The 14,695-nt window shown below is 43.2% G+C and overlaps 1 protein-coding gene across 8 annotated transcripts in view; it reads left to right on the forward strand.

Annotated features, from left to right (window-relative positions):
• Positions 1 to 14,695, forward strand: part of Syne2 (spectrin repeat containing nuclear envelope protein 2) — a 304,126-nt gene that overhangs the window by 59,231 nt on the left and 230,200 nt on the right. For all 8 annotated transcript variants that reach the window (XM_029540662.1, XM_029540656.1, XM_021202357.2 and 5 more), the window contains exons 3-6: positions 6,722 to 6,783; positions 8,446 to 8,541; positions 8,640 to 8,717; positions 8,806 to 8,898. In XM_029540662.1, the coding sequence (XP_029396522.1) occupies positions 6,722 to 6,783; positions 8,446 to 8,541; positions 8,640 to 8,717; positions 8,806 to 8,898 (329 nt within the window). The remainder of the gene's footprint in view (positions 1 to 6,721; positions 6,784 to 8,445; positions 8,542 to 8,639; positions 8,718 to 8,805; positions 8,899 to 14,695) is intronic.

Consider the following 14,695-nt stretch of genomic DNA (forward strand, 5'->3'; position numbering starts at 1 on the left):
ATGTCTTCTGTCTTTCTGTTGGGTGGGTATATATGTCTTCTGTCTTTCTGTTGGGTATATATGACTTCTGTCCTTTCTGTATTTGGGAAGGTATAATTTGAAATTTTTCTTACAATGTAGCAGCTACCTTTTTACTTTGAGGAGTGTGACTTTGCTACTTTGTCAGATTGAGCTGTCACCCTGACACCACCCAGAGTTACTGTAGGGTGTCTCAGTTGCAGGCTTGCCCAGATCAGACTGGCCTGTGAGCAGTTTGTGATGTAGGAGGACCCAGCCCACTGTGGGCGGAACCATGCCTAGACAGGGAATCTCGGCTTGTATAAGAAAGCTAAGCTGAGCAGACACCAAGAGAAAGCGAAGAAGCAGCCACCTTCTGTAGTTTTTAATCTTTGCTCTTGCCTTAAGTTCCTGCCTTGACCTTGTCAGGGATAGACTATGACCTGGAAATATAAGATGAAATAAGATATGTTGCTTTCTTCCCCAGGTTGCTTTTGGTCATGGTGTTTATTACTGTGACAGAAGACAAGAACTAAACTAGCGCAGTGCCTAAATCTTTGCCTTTTTATCAGTGTAAGAAAATGAAGCTACCTCATCTGCATTAATTAAATCAACACCCATGGATTGCATGAATACTGACTGAGTACCTCCTGCCTACTCAGTGCTCCTGTAGGAGCTGGGAACTCAGTAGACAGCTCAGCTGAGCCCTTCCCTATGGAGTTCCTGTTGCTTTCATGCCAGTCTAGAGGACCCTGAGCAAGGGTCCCTGTTATCACTGAGCAAAAAAAAGAGGACTTTGGCCAAACATGGTGGCAGCCTTTAATCCCAGCATCAGAGACAGAGGCAGGTGGATCTCTGTAAGTTCAAGGCCACCCTCTACCTAGTGAAGTCCAGGACAGCCATGACTTTATAACAGAAAGACCCTGTCTCAAAAGCAGGTGGGATTTTTGAAGAATAAAGTTAAGTTTTAATTTTTACATTTCTGATTTCCACTTGGGTTGTTTTGAAGCATTTGTGATTTCAGATTGTACTGGCTGGGTTTGTGTGCCAACATGACACAAGCCAGTGTGGTGAGAGAAAGGAGCCTTAGTTGAGGAAATGTCTCCATGAGATCCAGCTTTAAGACATTTTCTCAATTAGTGATCAATGGGGGAGGGCCCATTGTAGGTGGTGCCAACCTTGGACTGGTGATCCTGGAGTCTGTAAGAAAGCAGGCTGCACAAGCCATGGGGGCAAGCCAGTGAGCAGCACCCCATGGCCTCTGCATGGGCTCCTGTTCCAGGTTCCAGGCCTGCTTGAATTGCTGTCCTGGCTTTCTCTGCTGCTGAATTGTGATGTAGAAACGGAAGCCGATCAAACCCTTTCCTCTCCATCTGGCTTTGTTCACAGTGTTTCATCACAGCAGTAGAAACCCTGACTGAGACATAGATCTTAACAACAACAAAAAATAAAAATAAAACTTATTTTTAACTCTGTGTGTGTGTGTGTGTCTGTGTGAGTGAGTTCAGTTGCCTATGGAGGCCAGAGGTGTTGGATCTCCTGGCTGCTAGAGTTTCAGGAAGTTGTGAGCAATCTCATTGTAGGTGCTGGGAACCAAACTCACGTCCTCTACAAGAATAGTATTGAGGAATACTGCTAATGCACGCCCCCCCCCCCGCACATGCATGTGCACATATACACTCACACATATCCAAGTCCACAACACACATGTGCTTGTATAAAAGAAGTAGCTTAGAGAAATATTACTAGTGGAGAATGTTAGCCTAGGAACTTAAAATTTATTCAGTAAGGAATTTCGAAATGATAGACCGATTTTAATGAGGGAATGAAAAAATCCAAGTCCTGAGTCTGGCACTGGATGCAGTAAGTCCGTTCAATTGAGTTGATCGATTGCTCCAGGAGATGTGGCAATTTTGTCCTCGTGACTCTTGCCTGAAGAGGACAGTTGTGTGGTGCCTTGATTTGGGGGCACTGCTTTTGAACCTACTGTGAATTGGACTTCCCATGTTGGCCTCTCAGGTGAACTTATGCAAGACATTGGGACTCTTCTGAGTCCCAGGAGCCATGGTAGCTCTATAATGAGCTAATTTGTAAGGAACTTAAAATCTATACCCTGAAGTTTTTCCTAATTTGTTTTCAGTTCAATTCCCTCTCAGCTAAGTGGATGCTGTTGCCAGCCCTCACAAGGCTGACTGAATTGGACCAAGCCATGGGGTGACATGTATTTTCATGGTAATGCTACCAAGAGAAAAATCTTTGCCTCCCTTTCTCATCCAGCCAAGTAGTTTTGAAGAATGATAACGACGGATGCTTACATTAATGTTGACGTGGGTCACATATGCCCCTTATTTGTCTCCAAAATCAAGTTCCATTTCTTAGCATTTTCCACAGAAACTCACCATTGTATTACGTCATTCTAGTAGTCCTTTCATGTCTTCTCCCCTCCCCCACCCCTGCCATCTGCTGTTTAAAAGGTCCTATTCTCTAGGTGCCATTCTAAGAAGGTTTTTATTAAGTTGCGGTAAGCATGTGGCTCTTAATTATTGGTTCCCCCCCATGGGTCAGCCTTTAAAAGAACAAAAGGTTACTAAGTCTCCTGCAGAATTAGCTGTACTACTGGGGGCAAGGCAGGATGCAAACCTGTGAGATCTGGGGTAAGGGATCCGTGGTGTGGAGCATCTGCAGAGGTGTTTTGTGTGCCCGCAATGGCTTTGAGACCTTGTGTTGGAAGGGCTCTGATTTCCCTGTTGAAGAGAGATGTTCTCTGTTTTGGACAGTAAGTTTTACAAAGCCTCAGAGGGCTTTCCAAGCCCCCTTTCTGGAGGCTCCTTTGTGCATTGCTTCTCTGTGGAGGGGGGTGCCTCTGTGGGGTGGCGCTGACTGCTCCTTTTTCTACCATTCCCCCCTTCCCCCTCCGTTTATGTCGGAGTTGAAACAAATCAGGCCAGTGATAACCAGCTTTCTTTGTAACAGTTTGACTGTTTTAATTCATGTTTGTGCTTCTGGGTCACGGGTTATTCCTCGCCGAACCTTCCATTAGACAAGCTGCTACGATTTCAACCATCTAATGAAAACCCTGATTTGGGTGTCTGTTTTCCCACCCCGGGAAAGCTCAGAGACCCCAGGGTACTCAGCCTCAAGACTTGTTTTGTCTAGTGTTAAGTGAACATGAAATAAAAGCTCCTCTTTTCGGAGTGGAGATCAAATGACTGAGATTTGCAGATGAACCCAGAGCACTAAAACTCCGCAGGCTGGGGATGCACTTGCTGAACCTGGTTCTGTGCCACATTCCTCCATCAAGGTTACTTAATGTGCATCCCCTTCTTTCTCCACCCCTGCACCTTCCCCAGGAGTTAGGCAGCATCTTTCTGGATGTGGTAATGTTCTTGTGTGGTGATTCCTTTTCTGTACATTATCTCCTGGATAGCAAACTCTCTGTTGGTCCTTTGGGGATAAACAAGAAGGTTGATATTTGTTGTTATTTTTTAAATTTTATTTTGAACTTCTATTTTATAGTTATGGAGGACAGATCTCTTCTTTCTTGGGAAATGTACATTGTGTACATGTAATTTGATCTTGGAACCATTAAAACTTGTTTTCTAGTATTTTTTCCCCCCTTTGAGAAATAAAATGACCTCTCTGTGCGTTTTGCAGTACTTGTTTAAAGTTTTTATCATCTACTAACGGGAGAGAAAATGTGATGAGAGCACATTGTTGAGATCCCAGGAGACTTGGTAAGGGGACTGTGGCCCATGTAACTCTTCTGTAAAATAAAATTAAAATAAAAAGCATGAACTCCCAAACCCCTGAAGAATCCAGTTGGCTTGTCAGAACCCAGTTTAGTTTAACTAACAGTCACCGACCACCCGATGAGGTGTCAGTCATTGAACCGTAGCTGACTTAAACCTATAAGAAGGAGAAGATGGATTTGATAAAAAAAAAAAAAAAAGAAATACAGTAAAGCTAAGAGTATCCGTAGTCAGTCACGGCACTTGTAGCTTTTTTTACGTTGCTTAACTGGGGCTTATCAATTTAAAACATTTTAAGGTCCTAAATTTGGTGTCACACTTGTAAGAATGTATATTATGATAGCCCCAGGGGAGGTGACTTAGCCCAGGATCGTGTAATGAAGATAGTAAAAAATAGAGATATCTAGAATGTTTTGTGCATGCATGTTCATGTGTGTTTATGTATGTGGTGTTGTTGTTAAGGCAGAGTCTCTTACTGGCTGCCAGTTAGCGTTAGGGAGTCCTCCTGTCCCTGTCTCTTCATCTCTAGGCTTAAGAGCATGGAGCACCATGCCTGCCTTTTCTTGGTAAATTCTAGGGAGCATCCTTACGCCTGCAAGGCAAACACCTTACTGACTCAGCTCTCTCCCCAACCCCAGAGGAGGTTTTGAAGCTGGACCTGAGAGGATTTCCCAAGGTATTAGGTAGGAACTGAGAAATAAAGAGGCGAGCCAGCCAGCGGTATAGGAAGAAAATGGGAGCGTGGGTCCTGAGAGTAGGAGGTAGCCATTCTCCGTATTGGATGCTGCTAGGTGATCTGGGGGGATACAGGCTGAGTATGAACCATTGGTTTTAGTGAGAAGGGAGCACTGAGATCCTTGCCTCATGATGACCCAACAAAGAGTAGTTTCAGTTCAATGGTGAGGACTGGGCTGGTGTGGGGCCACTTCACAGTCGGGGGAGGAGAGGACCTGGGGACAGCAGACCAATGAAAACAGGGTTGACCGCAAGTGGGTGCTAAGGGAAGTTAGCTTTTATATCCAGAGGGAGAATTAGCAGTGTGTTTATTCTGATGGGAATGGCTCAAGATTTAGGGAAGAAGATGATAGGGAATAGAAGAGAGGAAAATTGTCATCCACTAGGAAACAGAGATAGGAACTGGTGAGCGAGAGGAGAGATGGCAGTGGTCTGAGCAAGGCTGATGTGTGCTGCTAGGTCAGAGTAGAGTACTCTGTGGGTTGCTGAGTGTCTTGGGAAGAAGGAGCTCATGGGCTGGGACTGTAGCTTAGTTGACAGAATGTTTGCCGACCATGCATGAAGTCATCTGTTAAGTCCCCAGCACCGCGTAAACCAGAGACCCATGGGAAGCATGCCTACAATCCCAGCACTTGGGAGGTAGAGGTAGGAAATCAGGAGTCAAGCATTATTTCTAGCTACACAGTGAATTTTAGGCTACTCTGGGCTCCTTGAGAAACTATCTCAAAAACAAAAATAAACAAAAGCTCCCCCCCACCCACCAGAGAAAACAAAACAACCCAGCAATGTTCTAGTTCAATTTCTGTTGCTGCGATAAAATATTCTGGAAAAAAAAAAAAAAAGCAAAAAGCAACTCAGAGAAGAAAGGGTTTATCTGGTGTATTTGTTCATTATTTGAGGAATGTTAAGTCTGGAGTTCAAGCAGTTAGTCATACCACATCCACAGTCAACCACCAAGAGAGTAAATGCATCCTTGCTTGCTTCTAACTTTCTCCTGCCTCATGTGGTTCAGATCCCCTTCATAAGGAATGTTGCCGCCCAGAGTGGGCTGGGTCTTCCTGCATCAGTGAACAACCAGTATAATGCCTCACTGACATGCTAACCTGATGTAGACGATTCCTCATTAAGATTTTCTCCCCGAAGTGATTCTAGAGTGTGTTAAGTTGCAAGTTAACACTAACCAACACAAACAACAACAAAGAAAGGTCTTCGCAGAGAAGAAGAGTTGGGGAAGAGACACTGGATGTTTGAAGAAGGAAATATGAAATTACCATGCTTCTGTTCATTAGTGGGAGAGAAGTATCCATTGTCACTGTTGGGCAGCATTGAGGGTACCAATGGGTGCTGGTGGCACTGATCATCACTGGAGGGTGTCTTAGTTACTTCTCTATTGCTATGACAAAACATGGCGACCAAGTGAGCCTCTGGGCAGAGGCAGAAATGGATGCCCTGGCTCCCATCCGGTAAAGAGGTGGGGAAATTGAAGCTCTGTGTTTGTGTGCTCAGCCCATAGAATGGAAGGTTTCTGCTTGATGCTGAGGGGGTGGGATGCTAAAGGAAGCTTAACAGGGTCACCTGCCCACAGGGAAGGGAAGGTAGATTCTAGTGCCCATTCCATTCCCAGTCCCAACTCCTACCTGCTCAATGAGAGTGTGGCTGTGTTTGCTATGTGCCAGTCTGTGCCAGGCATACTAGGTGAATCATTTGCCTCTCAAATCAACCTCCAGAGGCGAGTGCTTGTCACTGCCTTGTTACTGGTCAAGGTTGCATAGCCACTCAGTCATAGGGACAAGATTCCAACCTAGGTCTCTATGATTTACTCAGTATTGAAGCATTTTACATGATAATTTTCTTGATACAGTGTCAATGCTGAACTATAGGGACCTCAGTGAACCTTTTAAAACATCCTCAGATGCCTCAGGGTGATTCAGAGCTGGAGGCTAGGGGCGCTTCTCATTCCTAACAATCTGTTGAACAGTGCAGAGTTGTAAAAGATCTCAATTCTTTTGTTAATAAAAAGTATTGAAAACCATCCTTTCAGGTCAATTGAGCTATGACTTTATGAAAAATTATATCACATTATTGACCACTTCTGGAACAATCTTTGGTTGAACATCTGAAATTTAGTCTGAATCTGAGCCTGTGGACACATGTCCTGGGTGATGGGTTTTAGGTGCTTCTGCGGGTTCAGGAGTCTACAGCTTCTCATGTTGTGACCACTGCTGTCTCTTTTTTCCTAGCCAAGCATGAGGACACGCAGAAGAAAACCTTTACCTGCTGGATAAACTCACAGTTGGCAAAGGTGAGGTGACGTCAAGCTGTGAAAGTTGTTGCTTCCTCAGTCCCAAAGCTCTCAGGATGGTCAATGCCTGGATTTCCAGCACCTGGGCACTTGAGGCAGGAGGGTCAGGGGTTCAAGGACAACATTGGCTGTATACTGAATTCAAGGCCAGCTTGGGCTACGTGAGACTGTTGATAACAGATAAACACCAGTGCAAAATGAGACATTGTGATGACACAGAGAAGGTCACGAATGCCTTTTTATAAGAGAGTGCTCTCACATTGGTGCCCTGGTGTATCTGTCACCTTTTCCTGGAACAAGAAAAAGGCACCTGAGAAGGAGCTGGACAATCCTATAAAAATATTTAGAGTGATAACACTTCTTTCATCGAATGACCTAATAACAGTGTGATGTTAGTATTGAGTGATGGGTGCCAGGCACCACCCTAAACTTGTTCCCTGTAACGATGAGGAATGCCTATGTCATCCGTTGTTTTAAAATCATAGCTCACTGAACAGCACACTCTAGAGAACCATTTATTTTGAGGTGAGGTTTTTATTTTTTCTCCCTCTGTGTTAACCAGGCAGGTTTTGAACTCCCAGATCTAAGCGATTCACCCGCCTTAGTTTCCAAGTAGCTGAGACTATAGGAGGGCACTACTGCCTGGCTTACATGTTCTTTCTGTTCTTTTGCTGGGCATTGAGTTCAAGGCTCCTATGCTAGGCGGTTGTCTTGCCACTGAGCTATATCCTTGAATTCCCTATGATTATTTTCTTTACTTATATCCACACTCACCCATGCCCAGAAAAGGTCCGCAGATGCCCTGGAGATGCAATTTTGAGCAGCCGAACATTAGTGCAGAGAACTGAACTTGGATCTTCTTCAGGAGCCATACTTGCTCTTAAGCCCTAAGCTATCTCTCCAGCCACACTTTCTTGGTTTGAGACAAGGTCTTACTATATAACTCTTACTGGCCTGGACGTTACTGTGTAGACTCAATAGGCCTTGCCACCCTTTTGCCTCTGCCTTATAGCGCTAGGATTTTAGGTTCGTTTCATTTTACCAGCCCTCCTCATGATTTCTAAATGATTATACAGTATTGCTATGTGAGAGAAAGTATGATTTCTATAGAGAATGCCTGTGACTTCCCCCTGGTCAAACATGTGGTAGGGGACAGTGCTGGGCCACAGACTCAGTCTGAACCTAGGGACCTCAATCCAAATGGCACTCCACCCTCTGTCTCAGAGATGCTGAGAACCTCAGGCAACCTGGATGTCTGATTAATGATTCCCACCCTCTGTCCTCCCTCTCTGCCCGTTCCACACAATGGATGTCATTCTGACCAAAGGGAGACACATCTTCAGTAATACAACCTGCTCTCCCAAGGGGGTCACTGTGGCCCGATTCCGAGTGTCTATGACTGTACTCTCTGTACACAAGGTTTAGGGCCATGAAAGCTCTAGTCAGAAAGAGCATTGCGTAACTGGGAATAAGCCACGAGATAAAGCAGGCTGTCTGTCTGTCTTGCCATGCTTTGGAATGTAACTCATGAGGACTGTATCATTCTCTTAAGATAATACCCGCTGAATCTTAGCTGTTTTTGAAGACATAAAGATCACTTAGGAGGTGCTTAATGGTGTTTTTGGACCCTTGGCAGATTACTGTTCTTCTTTTCTTTGGCAGCACACACCTCCCTCAGTTGTATCTGACTTATTCGCAGACATTAAGAAGGGGCATGTCCTCCTGGACCTGTTAGAAGTCCTCTCGGGACAGCAGTTGGTAAGATTGCCAAATAGCAACAAGACACTTGGTTGGTTTTGTTTTTTTAAAAAAATGTACTTCCTGATTCTGAGTATTGCATGTGCTTGAATTTTTAGCCTCGGGATAAAGGATCTAATACATTCCAGTGTAGAATCAACATAGAACATGCCCTGACATTCCTGAAAAACAGATCTGTATGTATGAACCACACCTGCAGATTCACAGGAGGGACGGGCTCGGTGGGAGGCTGGCTCCCTTTAACCTGTGTTTCTCTGTTTGCAGATCAAGCTAATAAATATCCATGTTGCTGACATTGTAGAAGGAAACCCGTCCATTATCCTTGGCCTGATCTGGACCATCATCCTGCACTTTCATGCAAGTATTTTGGTGATAGGAATATTATTAGTCTGGTGTACAAGAAACAGAACGTGACATGTGGGTCGTTCAGTCCCCAGCTGCTTCTGTAAACAGAATTTGGAATCTCCAACAGGTAGAGAACATATGGCAAAGACTGCTTTTCCAATATGTGTGTGATTATATAATTATATATGATATATAATATATGTGTGTACATATGTTATATATATATTTGTATATACACATACATATTTATGTCCATACATACACATATAATTTTTATTTGTTTTTATTTTTTATGTAGCCCTAGCTAGCCTGGAACTCTATGTAGATCAGGCTGCCCAAACGCACAGAAATCACCTGCTTTCATCTCCCAAGTGCTGAGATTGAAGATTGAGATGTGAAGCTTTGAATAGGCAGGCCTGTGGCTTTCACGGCAGTTCCTTCTGAGCCCTCTCCTCCCCTCCTGAGTTTTGGGTGTGGTTGGAGTCCTTAGAAGGTGGCCTACTCTACTTCACTGCGTTGTTCGGGAACACCTCGGTCTTTCTCTTACACATTCTTCTTCATTTGTCTCCACTCCGATCTTTTGGCACTGTGGACTGACCCAGTGCCTCCCTGATCCAAAGACTGATGCATCTGGCCCCTCAGAGGAAGACAAACAGCCTGGTATGGTGGTTCGATACTGTAATCTCAGCTTTGGAAGGCCGCAGCAGGAAGGTTACTGGGAGCTCAAGGTTTGCCTGAGCTTCCAAGTGAGTTTCAGTTCAGACTGGATTATAGAGTAAGACCTTGCTTGTCTTAGGGTTTCCTTGCTGTGAAGAGACACCATGACCAAGGCAACTCTTATTTCAAAATTTAATTGGGGCTGGCTTACAGTTTCAGAGGTTCAGCCCATTATCATCAAGGTGGAAACCATAGGGACATGTAGACAGACATGATGCTGGAGGAGCTGAGAGTTTTACATCTTGATCCACAGGCAGCACAGAAGGGGACCGGCTTCTGCAGGCAGCCAGGAGGAAGCTGTCTTCCATACTGGGCAGAGCTTGAGCATAGGACCTCAAAGCCCACCCCCCACCGTGGCACACTGCCTGTAACATGGCCACACCTCTTCCAAAAAGGCCACGCCTCCTAATAGTGCTACTCTGTGTGGGCTGAGCATTCAAACCACCCCACTCTCAGAGACAAAACAAAAACAGAAGATAAGGAAAGTAGCCCCTGGGATCCCGGGAATTTCTGGGGGTGCTGAGTATCCCACACCCTCTAAGGAGGCTATCAGGGCAAGCTTGGCCAGCCTGCAGGCTCAGAAGGAAAGCTGTTTATTTTTCCTTTGAGCTGTGAAGACATTTCAGGAGGAAGAGCGGAAGGATGTCTGCAGACCGTGGGTTTGTTTTGCGCTATGACTAGTTCAGATGGAAAACCCTTCCTACAGGTGGGGATCCGCTGAATCTCCAGACTTCTCAGGATGTTTCGACTCTCAAAGTATTTCTTACTTGTTCCATGAGTCCCTGTTTGGATTTTAATTAAGAGTCCAAATTTCATTTAAGCAAAAGAATTTGTATGGCAGGCCTATGGCCTTTTATTGTTGTTTGGACTGTGAATGTCCAGTGTTCACTGTCCTATCCTGAACTAACCATTCCAAGGCCAGCCTACGCTGACTCGGCACGGAGAGAGCTTATTATTGTTGCTTTAGAAATAACTATATAATTATGGATATATCGGGGAGCAAATGCTTCACTTAGAAAGACATAGAATATTGCACAACTAATTGATGTAAAATTTGGGTATTTTTTCTGGGCCGCAGGCACTAGTAGCTATAACAAAATAATATGCGTGTGGATGATGAGAACTAAATTTGGGAGTGTAGCTTTTCCTCTGGGAGAGAAGGAAAGTGGAATTAGAGACAGAAAACAGAACCTAATATGGTAAGGTAAAATTGGATAGTTTGGAGCTAGAGAGATGGTTTAGTGGTTAAGAACCTGGGTTTGGTTCTTGGTTTTCCAAATGTCAGTTCATAATCCCCTGTAACTTCAGGGCTCCAAGGCCCTTGACTGATCTCCGTGAGTACCAGGCATGCATGCAGCACACAGACATACACGCAGGCAAAATGTTCATATACAGAAAATAAAATTAACTGTTTTTGGATGGTTTCTAGGTATTTATTCCCACCCCTATATCATTCTAGGTTAATTAATTAAATAATTAAAAATTTCATTGTAAGTAAGAGAGAATAAAAATATTTATATTCTATTCATGGATGGTCATCTGAGAATAATTTAATATTCAATCATTTTGTATACAGCAGGAATTAATACATAGTCATATGTGGGTCCTGCACAAGGAAAAAAGGTGCTTTTTTTTCTTGGCATTATTCTGTAATGTAGCATAACCACCCTTTCCATAGCATTTACATTGTGTTGAATATATAGGTAACCTGGAGATGACTTAATGATACTAGGAACTGATATAGGTTATATGCAAAGAATGTGCCACACGATGTAAGGAACCTGAGCATCTTTCTCAGCTGTCTGCACCCAACGGCAGCCAGTCCCCATGGATACTGACTGATAGCTCTAGCTTGACAAGATGGGGGCACGTTACCATGCTGCTTTAAACTGTTCTAATGAGCATGTCTCCAAATCAGTGGCTCTCAACCTTCATAATTCTGCAACCCTTTAATACAATTCCTCATGTTGTGGTGACCTCCAACCATAAAATTATTTTGTTGCTACTTCATAACTATAGTTCTTCCATGGTTATGAATCATAATGCAAATCTCTGTGTTTTTCGATGGTCTTAGGTGACCCCACCAAACTCCCAAAGGAGTCACGACCCACAGGTTGAGAACCACTGCTCTAAATTTATTTATGTTTTAATAGAAGTTTATGGCATTGGCTGTAAAGTATTCTATCTCATTAATGGACAGCCAGAAGGCTCCCATTTCTGATTATAAGTAACTTCAATTATATCCTTAGGGTAAAGCCTTTGTATACAACTGTAGTAATTCACAAGCCAAATCTTTTTTTTTTTTTTTAAACAATTTATTTATTTTATGTAATTGAGTAAACTGTTGCAGTCTTCAGACACACCAGGAGAGGGCATCAGATCCCATTACAGATGGTTTTGATCCACCATGTGGTTGCTGGGAATTGAACTCAGGTCCTCTAGATAAGCAGTCAGAGCTCTTAACCACTGAGCCATCTCTCCAGCCCCACAGGGCAAATCTTTAGAAGAGGAATTATGACAGAGGGTTTGCAGTTTGAAAGCTTTAGAAATTGGTTACACTATTTTAAATCAAGTTTTAAGGTCTAAGACACACTGAGAAAGATGTGCAAATTCATATCTGAAGTGCAGCGAATTTCCATAAATTAAGCATACCTGTGCTATCACCGTTGGGGATACAGACAGAACCCTGCTGGTATCCTGGCCAGTCTCTTTTCCTAAAGGTGCCCACACTCTGGTCATTGTCAGTTCCATTGAGGCAGAGCTATGAGTGTGTTCTCTTCAACACCCCCACACAGCCTGTGTCCGACTGAATCCACTTAGATTCAATGGTTGTGGCGAGGTGCCTTTCATTGCCCTTCCTGTGTGTGGCGTCACACTATTCGCTGTTCTGCTTCAGGTGCATTTTTGTCTTCTTGGCCATTTTTAGCTGTTACTAATCAAATGGCTAGGAATATTTGTGTATGTACCATTTATTGTTTCAGGCCTACATTTCCATTGAAATATATCTCGAAGTGGAATTGTTGGTCCTCTGGTTTTTCATCTTTAAGCTAGTAGTGTCTTATACAGCTTGGGTAAATCTTGATAAACAGATACGCATTGCCTTATAGTTCTGAAGGTTGGGGATACGATCAAGGGGCCAGGGCTGGGGTGTAGTCCACTAGTAGAACGCCTGCAGGATGTGCCTAGGCCCTGGATCCCATCCTTAGTGTGCCACAACAAACACACACAATCACAAACACACACAATCGAGAAGACATCTGGCAATGGGTCTCTCTGCTCTGTCACCTCCTGGTGCATTGGTAAAGGGATGGAGACAGGGAAGTGAAAGATATGTGGTCTTATCTCGTTCTTTCATGATAAACTCATGAATTTATGATAGCATTAAAACAATAATCCCAGGCGCAAAGCCCTCAAACCTACTTACTTCTGGGACATCGCATTCCTAATGGGAATCAAGTTCCATGATAGAACATTTGAGCTGTGGCAAGTAGATGTTGCCAACTTGTCAAAAAGACTGTATTTCCTGCAGAATGCCCTTGACTCCTCCTAATATATGGTATTAAAGGCAGGTATAGTGGTACATGCTTTTAATCTCAGCACTAGGCAGGCTGAGGCAAGAGCTCTCTGTGAATTCCAGGACAGCTGGTCTACATGGAGACCTCCAGGACAGCCAGGGCTACATAGTGAGATAGTCTTTCTCTCTTTTTCTCTTTCTCTCTCTAGTGAGATAGTCTCTCTCTTTCACACACTTTCTCTCATATATATCGTGTATATATATACATACATATATATACATATGTATACACACACACACACACACACACACATATATATATATAATTTAACCTTGCCTTTACATTTTCTCTCCTGAAGGAAACATTCCATAACTGTACTATCCAAAATAGCAGATGCCAATCACCATGAGCATTCAACGTTCAAAGTGCCCCAGGCTCTCTCTGCCACTGAGCCACACCCCAACTCTTAGTAGGTCTTTTCGAGGCATTTGAAAACAGCGTTGGCTCTGCCATTTTATGCTCCACGTCTATCCAATCAGTGCTTGCCACGTGGCCAGGTTAGTGGTGCTGGCTGCACTATTGTTCTTATACTGTTTTCATGGAGTCTCACTGTGTGGCCCAGGCTGATCTTAGGCGATTCTGGGCTACATGATCTTCGTGCCTCAACTTCTTAAGTACTGGCACTTCAGGTACAGGCCACCTTATCAGCATATATTTTATTACTGATTCTATTCTCTTGGTTATAGAGAGAAATATTAAATATTCCTATGATTGTTGATGTATCTTTTAAGTTTTAAATGGATATTATGTTGTCCAAAATGTTCAGATCAATTTCTGTGTTTATATGCCAATATGTCAACATGCAGTTTTTATACTTCCACTGTCCCTGGAGGAAAACTTTTCACCCGTGTTATACGCAGACCCTACTCATCTCTGCGTATATTTAGATTTTCTTAAAACTACTTATGAGATTGACTTTTCATGATACTTATTTTTATTTGGTGTATATGCAAATGTCTCTGTGTGGGTATGTGTGTATGTGGGTACAGGCCCTTTCCAGGTTCTGAAGAGGGCTTTGGACTTCTCGATGCTGAAGTGATAGGTAGTTGGGAGTCACTAGGTATGTGTGTTGGGACCAAAATCAAAGGCCTATGCAAGAGCAACATGTGCTTGCTTTTAACTGATGGGGCATCTCCCCAGCTCTGACATTTTATTTTTTAAGTTCTTTACTTTTTAATTTTTCTTTATATATATATATATATATATATATATATATATATATATATATGAATTCATGTGTATGTTTGGGTATCTGTGTGAGCATACATTACATATGTCAGAAAAGGCTGCAGGATCCCATAAAGCTAGAATTAAAGGCAATTGTGAGCAGCCTGATGTGACTGCCAGGAACTGAACTCACATCCTCTAGAAGAACAGTAGGCTCTTAACCACTGAGCTATCTATCTGTCCAGTCAACAACAACTACTCCTTTTTCTTTTTCTTTTTCTTTTTCTTTTTCTTTTTCTTTTTCTTTTTCTTTTTCTTTTTCTTTTTCTTTTTCTTTTTCTTTTTCTTTT

This window comes from Mus pahari, chromosome 7 (genome assembly GCF_900095145.1).
Source record: "Mus pahari chromosome 7, PAHARI_EIJ_v1.1, whole genome shotgun sequence".
Classification (NCBI taxonomy): Eukaryota; Metazoa; Chordata; class Mammalia; order Rodentia; family Muridae; genus Mus; species Mus pahari.